Raw genomic sequence first — 13,618 nt, forward strand, 5'->3', positions numbered from 1 at the left:
TTACCATTTTGTTTGGTTATAAATGTGGTAATTTTGTCATGATACCTTGGAGCATGGCATAATTTAGTTGATTAAATATATCTTTCAGTTTTGCAATTTTGCTAAATGGGTGATATTAAGATTAAGGTATGTGTGAATAATTTTGTAAACCAGGATTTGTGGTAAACCGTTAAAACACAAACGAAAAAAAAGACCAAATGAATATTTTAAATACCTTATATTTTGGTTTCATAACTGGAATTATGATTCTTTTTTTTTCCAAAAATATCATTACTGTATAATTGCGGTAATTTTATTAGATTTTTTTCTCCATGTAAATATGTTCGAACTAATCTTGCAGAATTTCAGCAGCTTTCTGTTTTCCCAGTGGTTATTTTTATGCTTATTTTAATAGTTTTAAAAATTGTACAAATGGTCAAATCTTATTTCAAATCAGGGAAGGAAAATTATGTCTTGAAAATATCCCGGGGCGTAAAGCTCCGTTGAACATAGGGCAAGACGGAAGTGCACAATTTAGTACATCGGCACGCTCACGTATACACACATAAACATACACACAAACACTAATTTTTTTTTGTTTGCATTTATTTTTAATTTCAAAGAAGAACATCAAATAGAACAAGTTGCAAATAGAACCTCTTCGATGTAAAAAAAAACACAGGAACTTTTAGCTTGACCAATGGCCAACGGTTGGACACATGATACGGCTTATGTGTATTTTTTGTGCCTACGGGTGATTTTGTGTTTGTTTATTTCACAGGAACGCGATATAGTATCGAATTTCAGACACACCAGGCTGTGGCGCACACAAAGTTCTTTATTTTTCTCTTAATATGACGTCATTTTACAACTACCAATCAGAATCTGCTCAAGCTGCAACATTTAAGGAACCAACGAGTTGAATAATCATCTCGCACCGTTTAGTATACACGAAGTTGTAATTTTCTTTTTTATTCTGCTATATTAAATCACGAGGCATACTATGACTACCACTTGGATAACAAACAACACATTGTTGAACGAATATTTGTGCAAATTTTTGTTGTTGTCTTACAAACAAACAAAAATTAGATTAATCGAAGCAAACACCTACAGAAAAGCACAACTCTAATATTTAGATTTACACTAAAAAGAATTTTTTTTCCATGTTATCAAACAAAACATCTATAAACACTGTGAGCGTATGCACGCTGTTGTAATCATCTCCATTGGTGCAAACGATCGAAAAGAAAATTCAAGAGGTGTCTTGAAGCTCTAGTCACCCAGTTTTTGTGGAGTCCTCAAGACAATTTAGCAGCAACAAACTACAACAACCAAATATACTTTTAAAAAGAACTATTGCCGATCATCAATATAGATCCTGAATATTATAAAAATCATATTTAACAAAGTAATCTTTAACAAATGTAATAAATATTTATGTATATATTATATGTAGTCATTAATATATAGGTAGTATGCACAATGGAACTGAAGTACGTTCTTCTGATGTACGAATTTTGTTTCATAACGAATGTTCAATAACTCTAGGAAGTAGCTTTTGACTAAAACAACGGAACATGAAACCAACAGATATGTACATAAAAAGAAAATAAAAAGCTTTCTTTTGTAGAATAAAAATTGATGACACTTTTGTTTTATGAAGCTCCATCTGATTAATAGGAAACATAACGAAGTTTTCGAGCACCGGAGCCGGAATCGCGCGCAACGCTCTGTTATAGCATTTTACTTTAATTCCACAATCATTTGTGAATTTTTTGCAGCTAGTAAATTAATTTTTTGGTCCACCACAAAAAGTTTCACGCTTTGCTTGAGCCACTTCTCAATTCTAGGAACTCTGGATATCTGCCGAGGAGAAAACAGCAGTCTCTAGGCAGCCAAGAAAATCTGGCAAAGTTATTTTCTTTAATATAGATATATATATATTTATTTATTTATAGGAAAATTCAGTCACGACCTTACCCACTTGGCTTGGGCTCGGGTACAGCGATTTGAAACAAAGTTTTAGGAATCGAAGTTTATAAAAGAGGACAATATTCTTGCTATCGCAAACAACAACCTAAAAACAGTTTAATCACTTTCTTTGTTAGGAATAAATTCTTCAAAATTTTTTTAGGAATACATTAACCATTTGTAAAGCCTCCTTAAAAGGCAGTGTTGGAACATTAGATCCGTTTAGTTTCTGGACTTAGAGTCGCCTCTCCAGAGAAACAAAGTCCGGCTTTCGTAGAAGCCGGATGGTCCAGAGAAGAAGCTTCGAGCCCAAGCCTAAGAGCACTATCCAGATCGTTTCGAAAATCGGACGAAAACATAAGGTGTTGAGCTGTAACGTCCGGACCATTCCTGGTCGTGACATCATTTCCTGTCTGTGGCAGAAGCAGGGGTGGTGGTGCCAGACGTGGAGGCGTCATGGAAGGCGCAACAGGAGTGGCAGCGAAGTGTGATGACGTTGAACAGGTTGGTAACTTGGGAGGTATCATGGAATTCGGTGGAATCATGGAATTTGGAGGCACCATGGAATTGGGAGGCACCATGGAGTTGGGAGGCACCATGGAATTGGGAGGCACCATGGAATTAGGTGGTGCCATAGAATTAGGAGGCGTCACCTGCTCACTTCGCTGCAACTTGTGCACTCTTTTGACGTGTCTTTCTGCATTGCAGTGGAACTTGAAGTCGAGGAGGGTAGGAAATCTCTCTCGACAAGCTCGGCACTCCAACTGCACTTGCACTAGCCGCAATATTGCCTTTGTATTTTCTCCAGGAGCTTTATTGGCAAAACAGCTGGAGCGTTGGTGGTTGAGGCAGAGAACTTCAGCTGGATGGACCAGTTGACACTTCTTGCAAACGAATCCCACGTCCACTTCAGCTTCTGCCGCTTGTTGGTAGTCGTTGTTGGACACCACGCCTTTGAGATCTTCCAAAGTTTTCCCGTCTTGTGAAAAACGGGCTGTGGTGTTACCAGCCTGTGTTAGTTTTTGCGTAATTTCAGGAAGGGCTGTTGGTGGAAGTTGGAGCAAAGACAGAGGTGTACTGTACATATTAGAATCATAGAACATGCCTCCAGGAGGGGATCCTGTAAAAGAAAGAAATCGATCATTAGTTATGTTTTACATCTTTAACAATGAACTAGGTTAGAGAAAATTTATACATAATTTATTATGATTAAAAACAGTATTGGCATTATCTTTCATTCAATGTTAAATATTTTCTCAATCTATTCATTTTAAATTCTATTAAAAAGTTAGTCTAAATTCATTGTTAGAAAAACACTCATAAATATCGTACTTCGATGCTTAAACAAATAAGATTAACGTATAATATTTATACATTTGTATGTTTAAGAAATTTTTAAAACAAATTTCATAATGAATTTAACTTTTTGTTTGAAAAATTCAAAAAAAATGTCCTATATTTATATTGATCAAAGCATTAATATTATGAGCAAATGAATATTTTTTTATGCATATTTTTACTGCATAAAACTAGCTTAAAATTGATGCTATTAAGAATAAAAGAGCATCAATTAATCAAACCCACCTTAACATTTTTGAATTATGTTCTTCATATTGATTGGAACACTAAGCCCAAGCTAAGGGCTTAGTTGTCCGATATCAAACATTTGTATAACTCACAAACAAAATAGTCCTAGTAAAATAAAGAATTTGTAACGATAAATGGATGACTAATTGGATGATGGCATAAACATTTAAATATGAAAGTAATTAAGCTGAATTTCGCAGCAAACTTAGTTTAACATATTCCCATAAGTACCAACGAACAAAATATTGTGACGAAATTCTAATACGGAATTTTTTTTGGCACTCGATACAATCACATACCGCCTTATCAAACGGCAAAGAAAAAAAATCATTAATACTACAAATCAAAAAATTAAAGAATAAAGAACTACCTAAATTAAAGCGCGTTGCTTTCTTATGTTCGACAATTCTGCTGCCGGGGATTTACAATCACTTTTGATGAAAATAAATGACAGAATACTGTTGCCACATCCATAAATCAACATCTTAAGAAAGGATAAGCATTCAAACTAATGTTTCCAAACCGGAATATTTATTACCTGTAACCGTGTTCTGCGTGTTAAATGAGAACTAAAATTTCGAATCCTATCCCGTATGATGGGCACTAACAAAGCATTAATTAAAACGCGCCTAACTGAATACGCGTGCCTCTTTGTAGGGTCAATTGGTATTGTCCGTTTTACATACCAAAAGACTTCTGCTTGTATGTACGTTCGTTTATTTTGTACTTTGACGAACTTCTCAGAATTCTACTGATAATCACGTGACCTGAATTTTATTAATCTAGATCCGTTTTCGGAGTTATTTCTTTTTCTCGAGCTCTTACCTTTAACCTTACAATGTATTGTTCGTATTTCACATTGTATATCACGAGTTTCTCGTTTCCGTATTTGAATGTCACAGAAAGGTATTTTATTTTTCTTGAGTTTTTTTGGTTCTGTTGATAAAATGCAAAAAAAAAAAAAAAAAAAAAAAAAAAAAAAAAACGCTTTAGCGCAATGTTGAACTTGTATTATTCATGTTCACATTTTTTTTCCTTTTACATTTAGATAACAGCTTGAATCATTGACTTCCACGAAAAAAAAAACTGAAATAAATATTTTGAAAAAGTTGTCGACTTAGTATCGTAATATAAGAACGTTGAACCAGAATATCGTAACGATGGTATTATGCAATCGCAGTAAAGATTTGAACTTGGAACGTGAAGTAGAAATAATTTTTCGTTTCCCCCCACACGTCACTGTTATAAGCCAATGTAGACGACTCATGGTTCTTTCTCATGTTCAACTAACCAGGTTTACTAAATACAGCAATGTAGAAGTGCTAAAACACAGCATTTGAGAGAGTAATTAACGTTGTATCATGTAAATCACCTTTACATGTGTGCAATATAGGAAACACAGGCTTATGCACACGGGTACATCATAACACCTGAATTTTTATACCCTTAAACGACAGCAAAATAAAATTACAAATTTCATGGAACAGCTATCAAAACATCGACAAAATAACAAAAACCAAAATCGATTTCATTTTCTGAAAGTATACAACAACGTATTAAGTCAGTATTTAACTTTTTATGGAAGAAAAAGAGGAAGCGTTGATGGAATTCTAAACATCAAATGAACAAAAAATCATCACAGAATAAAAAAAGTATGAAGAAAAAAAATTGCTCTCACAATTTAAGGGGGGCTCAGCTTAACGATTCTTTTATCACAGCGTACACCTCAACTCTTCCTAACTCTGCCTATACATTTATTTTTTTATTTATTTTTTAGCTGTTTTGATGCAATAACCAACAACTTACCGCTTCAAACGAAAGAGAACAGGTTAACCTTAAATGATTGATTAGAAGAAGATAGTTTCGGGTGGAGGGCGGTGAATGTTTTGGAGCCTTAAATTGCCAGATCGAAAATTTAATAAGAATCCGAAAAGCCATTAGAAATAGTTTTGGTATTCTCAAAGGTACCAAGTTTGATTTAATTTTTAACAGGTTTTTTTTTTGCGTTCAAAAAACTTTACCTCTTTTCGTACAAATTAGGTACCTAAAATGTTATGCATGTTGAAACGAAAAAAAATTCGTAACATAATAAATAATGATAAAAATAAATAATTAAAATACCATTTGCTTTTTAAAATTTCTAGCGTAAATTTTAATTATTTTTGAGGTGCATTATTTAATTATTTTGAGGTGTACCTATAAATTACCTGAAATGTTATGCATGTTGAAACTAAAAAAAATTCGCAACATAATTAATGTTGATAAAAATAACTAGTTAAAATACCATTTGCTTTTCAAAATTTCTAGCGTCGATTTTAATTATTTTTGAGGAATATTATAATAAAGTGAAATGAAATGCAAAGAAGCACAAATAATGTATGTGATAAAATCATTAGATTATGTAAGTTTTAATGATGCATACATTAACAAGTTTAACTTATGTTTTTTTTCAACATTTACAAGTAATGATGTTGTTCAAAGAAAACAGAACATAAGAGCACAAACATTTGTAGTTAACAAAAGTGTAACGTAGATTTATTAATGTCTTTGTCATTAGATTCTTCGCGTAGCTTTTTCAGAACATAATGTAATAATAATTTTTAATATAGTCATTAATAATGTAGTTTTATTTTTGTTTACAATGTGTAAACGAAAGGCCTTTTTTATGCTTCTCTACAATAAATTTTTCTATGATTTTTTTTTCTTTTTTTGCAATTTAGAGCGTTAGAATGACTGCTTTTATTCTTTGCGAACTCATAACGATTGTATGATTTAATGAAGATAATATAAAGAGTATATTTAATTTTTTAAAGGATTGTGTAAGTAAATAATAATTTTTTTTATTCCCTTTTTTATTACAGATATTTTTGAGCAACCACGATCACATTTATTAAATTTTAAAACAAGCTTCTGTCAAAATATGTGTTAGAGTGCCAAGTTCGTTTCTAAATATTGAAAGTCTTTTGAAATCACAGTACTTGTTTAACAAGTGTGTTTTATTTAACGTTTCCCGAAATCCTCCTCCAACAAAAAATAAAATTTTTACAAATTTATTAAAGATCTAAATTTTTTTATAAATATCTAAATGATGAAAATACTACCTTTAAATTCGAAAATATATATACAACTCATATTTAACTATGTGCTCAAAACTAGAAAATTCTGAAAATAAATGTATATATCTAATCACAAACACAATATAATCAAATTTTAACTGACGCTTCATAAAATAGTACAAAAATAAATGCATGCCCCGTTTTGCTACAGCACTATTAAGTACAAAACTAATAAGAAAGAATTTTTCAAAACAAACAGTTATGAGAACAACGCGCCCTAAACTACCCCAAAAATTTCATGCAGATTAAAAACAAGTCAAAGAGCTTATAAAATTAATTAAGACAGTATTGTTTATTAAACAAAACTAAGCTTAGCTTCTGCTGCGTAAACAACAAAACGGTCCCCAAGTTGAAATCCAACAATAAAATAACATTTTCTTTTAATTAAAAACGCCAGTCGCTTCCCTTCTTTATCTTACTCCTTTTTTTTTCTACCCAAAAGCCATTGCGACAGCTGTTACGTTTAATTCCTGCACAAGCTCCCTCTATTCATTGGCTAGAGTGACTTATGACTTTTTTGGAAAGTCGAGGCAGATTCCAATCTACGATTTTAGTGCTTCTAGTGTTGGTGAGCAGGAATGACGGGAAGGAAGAGTAACAGTCGGGAATGACGTTTAGTGCACGGTTACCACAACTAAGTGGCTATAAAGTTTTCCGCTGCCTTTTTTAAACATTTTTAAAGCCTTAAAAGTTTAGAAAAGGCTGCTGACCTTTTCAGTATTAAAGAAGTAATCGAAAGAGATAGATATTTATTTATTTTAAGAAAAAGGAAATAATCCCATTTTTTTTTCCTTCTAAAATTCGTTTCTTATCCTGGAAATAACAATGAAACGAAACGTTGGATAACTGGAGTTACACTAGATGTTACTTTTTATTATCGTTTTTATAAATAAAACTGCACTGATAAGAAAAAAAAAGTATGATTAGAACTACCAGCATGGTAAAATTTACCGATTTTCGAACCTTCATTGAGAGGTTGTTGCTAACGAGGGAGGATACATTATCGATTAAAAATAAAATCCTGATATCAAATGCACCGAAACGACATTACTTTCCGGTCCACCTAATGCAATTTTGAAAACTGGAATTTCCGGGAAACCGTTACCATATAATAGGAAAAATTTACCAAATGAAAGGTTTAAATATTTTATTTTTTTATTTTTAATCCAGTATTAGTATTTTGTTTACCAGAAATGCCATTACCAAACACTATGGTACACACTTGTTAAAAGACACAGCTTAAACAATAAGGTTTTTTTTTAATTTGCTTGAAATTTTTTGAAGACTGCCTAAGTGTTATATCTTGCATTATAACAGTACAGTAAAAAAATTCCAAATCATTTCACGATAAAAAGAGCAGGCACCCTGGATGAAAAAACCATTTTACTGCAAAATCTTTTTCTATCGTCAGGTTCAGGAACGTCTGGGAGAGGAACATTAGCTAATTTTTGCCAACCTTTAAGTCATTAACAAAATTTAAAGAACATTTTATAAGCTTATGGCTCGTAAGGAGGAAATAAAGATGCATTTACAGTGCAAAAATTTATTAAAAGATAGGTGAATATCTTCTACAATTTAAGCAAGATATAACGATATTCTGAGCTCGTAGGAAGCCAATATTGCTTGCGCATGTCTGTTTAAAGTCATCGAAAGTTATCAAATTTTGCGAATGGAAATTAAAAATCCTAAATTATTCATATAATAATCAATATCTCAGAAACTTGATAATAATTCGTTATTCTGTTGTTAAGCTATATTCTAAGCTTCCATTTCTTTAAGAAACAACTATTATTGCAATCTTTGTGATCTTATTTGAGTAGATAAGGAAACCAAGGATGAACAAAAAAATAAAAGTAAAAAAAGCGCCAAGTAGTAATAATGGCGTGACGCTCTAGGTACTACTGAATTTTTTTCTTTCTTTCTTTTGGTACTTTTGGACCGGTGGCGTGCTGATCTGAAACACGCGAAGTTAGAGACTAATGTCTTCTAGATGACAATTATTTCGCTAAAATGAAAGAAAATATTGCCCAAATTAAGTTCGACACGAAACGTTGCTAAAGAGCGCTCAGACAACTTCAAATCCTAAGTATTTGAGCAACATCAAAGGGTTTTGGCGAGAAAATTTCTCCCAAAACTGTATATTATTCAATGACCGCCAATTATCATATCTGCATAAAAGCTACGAAACCAGAAATACTATAAAAACTGTAATTTTCGTGATTAGATATTCTACAAAATTTTGCTTGAATATTTAATGAAAATAATAAATAATTCTTTTAGAATCCTTTTTCTTTTTTCTTCGTTTTTCCGAAAATTTTGAAATGAAAAGCGAAAGATAATGATTTGATATACATTTAAAGGCTAGATCATTTTAAAAAGGTACTGCATCGACTTATTCTGATCCATTATATATAAAGCATTTTCTGTGCAAAAAGCTGTATTTTATAATAAATCTTTATGATAAAGTAAAGTATTTTATAGTAAATTTTTATAATAAACTTTTTTATAATGAAGTAAATTTATTGTATAATATATTACATAGTCAAATAAGAAAATTATTGTGAATGACTGCAATCAAACGTAATTTATTTACCATTTGAAATGCTTTAAAGTTAGAACCAATAAAATAAATTCCTTTTATGCTTTTAGTAAAATTAATTTCAAAAGAAAATAACACAAATGACAAATACGCCTACTATCATATTTAGATTCATGTTAAGAAAAACTCTTTAAAAGTTTAAAAAAAGTGTAGTAATTTAATTTTTTATTTAAAAAATAAAGCCAAATCGAGTTAAATTAAATTATAAAAATTCGATATTTCATTGAGAGCTACATACTGAAACAATACTGATTAAGAAACATAAACCATACTAGATTGTTTAGTATTTATATTACTACAGTATATATTACTACGTAATAAAGAGTTATTTCGTGCTTCTTCTTAAACTGGAAAAAAAATGGTAAAAACTACCAGAAAAAAATAATAAAATTTACCGTGTTTCTGGTTCTAAGTTAACTCCAAAATTCGCGATAGTTTTTGACAAAGTGCTTCGGTAATGGTTTTTGTAAAATTAATAATAAAATATGGATTTATAGTCTGCGACAAAATTTTTTAAAAGCGGTAAAATTCGGTAATTTCATCATGATACCTTAGAGCAAGGAATAAAAACTATTTATTCGGTTAAATTTATTTTTCAGTGCTGTATTTTTTTTAAATATGTGGTAATAAGAACAATATTTTCGAAAACTAGAATTCCCAGTAAACCTTTACCATACGAAACAAATTGAATTGTTTAAATACCATATATTTTAGATTTATTAACCAACCAGAATCATGGTTCTTTTATAAGAAAGGTCATTACTAAGGCCCGGATTTTGATGACATTTGCATTTTTTTGCATTTTTTGCATTTTTGGGCATTCTTTGTCCTTTAGAGCATTTTTTGAGATTAATAGGGCATTTTCTTTAAAATTTTGGGGCGTATTTTGCAGTTTAAAGCATTTTTTAAATTTTTTGTTAAATTTTTCTAATTTTCATTATTTTTTATAATTTTTTATTATTACACTGGCTTCCAAACAATGAAGAAAATTTCTATGATATTAACAGGTGAAGCAACATCTTTTCAAATTGAAGAAGAATTGTCAGTAAGTGTGACCGTCCTTTTCAAGTACGCACCAATAACATCAGTAGACGTTGAAAGAAGCTTCTCCTGGTATAAAAATTTGCTTTCAGACAAGAGACGCTCGTTTACATTTCAAAATATTTAAAAAAAAATTTAGTAATCCACTGTAATTCTGATATTTAGTAATATTATGAGATGGAAGTTGTTATATTCATTTAAGTTTCTATACAAAATGAAAATGTTTTGGATTCAATATATTTTCCTTTTTTTGTTATTTTTGGATATAAAACATATTTGTCAAACTTTAATGAACGTAGAACAAGTATTGCATTGCTTTATATTTTTTGAAACGACTCATAATAATTTTAAAGAGTAAAACATTGTTTTAGTTCAATATTTTTACTTCTATTTAAGGCATGTCATAAGGCATTTTTAGCGCAATTTTCTCATTTTAAGGGCATTTTTTGCACTTTTAAGAGCATTTTTTGCTGTTCATAAGGTCATTTTTTGCACTTTTTAAGGGCATTAATTGAGATTTTTTAGGTCATCAAAATCCGGGCTCTAGTCATTACCATGCACTACGGTAATTTTACCAGAATCTTTTTTCTCCGTGTAGTATTTAATAGTTTAGTTAATTCTTTTTTTAGTTTATACCAAGTTTATAAAAGAGAAAATTATTAGAAAAACTTTATTAATATTTCGATGCAAAATATTAAGAAAAAAAACAGTAATATTTTAAAGAAACAATCACTCAAATTTGTTTACAGCAGTACAGCAAGAAAGTAGCAAGAAAAAATCGATATTTTATTGTGTCTTTTCCCATTAACAGCCTGGAAATTTACTGTCAAGTTTAATTGATGCCCGGCACTTACCCCAACATAAACTAAATGAGTTATTTAGCCCTTGAAACCATAGCAGGGAGAGAGAACCGGAGCTATATCTCCTCAGATAGCTATTTGCGACCATCCCTGTGTGCCTTTTCTCCGACCATTAAATCCTAATCCTGTATTCAGTACGTCAACGTGTATTGATTAGGAGCTTTAGAACGTACAGACGGAACTTACGATTTGTTCACCAAAATCTGGAGGTAAATCGGCGCTCTTTTATTTTAAGATCCTACTTTACCATCCCCCTTTTCTCTATCAAGGGTTATAAAGAGGAAACAGGGAAAGGATTTTGATGCTGTATATTACTCCTCCTGTTCTTTTTTTTTTATTCTATTTTTCATCTTCTTCGTCCCCAGTGGATATGAATTTTTACAGAATTCCCTTTGCCACTTTATGTGTATATTTGAGGTTTGCTGATGGCACATTACTGGCGAATTCGCAGGGATTTGTCGCCAATGTCTGTTTAAAGGTTTTCTTTTCAGAAAGCAGTTACAGACGAGAAAGATTAGAAGATTGTTATGATTTGACAGGGAAGTAAAGTCGAAGGATTGTGGAGCATTTGAAGATATGGAGATTGGTTATGTTCTTAATCCCCGAACGGATTGTGTCTTATCTTTTTGTTAAAAAGAAATCTATAAAAACTTATTTTAATGGAGCGCTCGGAAAAGATGAAAAATTATAAAATCGATTCATCTCGGGGAGGGTTTATGAATTATTTTCATGCCTAATACTTTCAGTAAAAATTAATGTTAACGATAAAATTTCAAATAGCATATGATAGTAAGTTTTTGGCAAAAACTAATCGTTCAAATTTAATGAATTTTATTAATTACAGGAATTAGTTTTTTTAACTCCCAGTGGCTTTGTGCTGTCGTGCCACAGGTCCTTGGTTCGATCTTAGAGCAGGGCAAGGTTGACTAAGCCTTTACTCCCTTCAGTGGGTCTATAAAATGAGTACCGAGCATGCTTGGGAACTAAACACTGGGGGTTCCACGTTGGGCTAACCACTTATACGGAACATCTGCTCTTGCACCCCAGCGCCCAAAGGTCAAGAAAACTGAGATGTGCACTATAGGCCTCTATGGGCTTTCGCGCCACCGAGTTTAGTTTTAGTGTTTTTTTTTACAAACAGTTTTATAATAACTAACAAGATTGAATAAAAGAAATTAAGATTAAAATTATTAAAAGGATTCTCCACACTTTGTATAAAAATTCTGATTAGTTCTCATTTCTTTGACATTTCTTCATTTCTAGATATTTCTTTGTTGTTCATTTAATATCTTACGCACTTAAATGCAAACTTAAAAAAATATTTTAAAATTCTTTTTATTATTTTGATGTATCTATTAAGTTTTAAAAATTTATAAAGATAACTAATACTAATATATATTGTATTTTAATACTAAATTTTACCTAAATTTAAATATTAACGCATCCACCGTAGTTCCATTTAGAAAAAAAAATATATATAATAATTTGAATAAAGAACGAAAAGGGACATCAAAAGAAGATTTGCAGTGGTTTACATCTCTTTGCGACTGTACGAAATAAGAACAAAAAAAAAAAGCCCCGGCGCAAAATAAGCAGGGGCGTTTGTCTCAAGGTCCCCCTACAATGTGACCGTATCGCATCATTAGTCGAGGAGGTAAAAAGATGATCTGCCTAATGAGGCATCCAGGTCGGCCTAGAAGAATAAAAAAAAGGGGGCTCTGCGTTCCCTCCTCTTCCAAGACACTTTTCTCAGAAGACACTATTGTGCTAATGCGTCGAACATGGAATCTTGTCACGTGATCTAAGTTATAATTCTTAGAATGTGGGTGGTGGGATAGGAGAAGCTATTAACTCCACAAAAAAAACAATGGGATAGATCCATTTGTTGGACGTTGGGCAACTGCTGAAAATAAAAACATATGACTTAATTTAAACATCCGGAAGTTACCTTAAAAGCACTTTGACTTATGAGAAAAAATGCTTTTGCAAATGATGTGTGTTTTGGGTGTGGGAGCAATTTTCTTTTTTTTTTTCTTTACTATTTATCTTTCTTTCTTTTTCCCAATCACTAAAAACAATGAGTATAACGACTGCGTAAATACTTCTAAGAAAAGATATATTTCGTAATATAGTGCTTTTTCCTTATTAAAAACAGTTATTAAATAAACCCATTTTAATATGGTTTCTGTTACCCGTATTCAGCCCCGTGAAAAGTGCTATTTTATTTGTATTGGAATATTTGTTAGTATTACTGATCAGTTTTTTTGGCCACTACTATTAGGTCAGAATGAAGTCCAGTTGGGATGGCAGAATCTATAATAAAGTGAAGGCATATGTGAAGCAAACAGTTTCCCATAAATGTTTATGCAAACAAAAACCTGAACAACTTTCTCAATTTTTCAGAATATGATTTTTTGCGTCCATAGCAGTTCCTCAATCAAGAGATTGGAAAAGTGGAGGAA

At 31.4% G+C, this 13,618-nt stretch overlaps 1 protein-coding gene across 1 annotated transcript; it reads right to left on the bottom strand.

Annotated features, from left to right (window-relative positions):
* Nucleotides 1-2,031: 2,031 nt before the first annotated feature.
* On the bottom strand, nucleotides 2,032-4,516 carry LOC107453402 (uncharacterized). Its single transcript, XM_087168935.1, has one exon. It carries the CDS (start codon nucleotides 3,054-3,056, stop codon nucleotides 2,166-2,168), a length of 891 nt encoding a protein of 296 aa, XP_087025061.1. The 5' UTR covers nucleotides 3,057-4,516; the 3' UTR covers nucleotides 2,032-2,165.
* Nucleotides 4,517-13,618: the final 9,102 nt, after the last annotated feature.

This window comes from Parasteatoda tepidariorum, chromosome 1 (genome assembly GCF_982258835.1).
Source record: "Parasteatoda tepidariorum strain Cologne lab strain chromosome 1, Ptep-v5.0, whole genome shotgun sequence".
Taxonomy (NCBI): domain Eukaryota; kingdom Metazoa; phylum Arthropoda; class Arachnida; order Araneae; family Theridiidae; genus Parasteatoda; species Parasteatoda tepidariorum.

What these genes read in the sequence shown, in the direction of transcription:
- LOC107453402 (XM_087168935.1), bottom strand. Translation starts at nt 3,056, where the DNA reads ATGTTCTATGATTCTAATATGTACAGTACACCTCTGTCTTTGCTCCAA.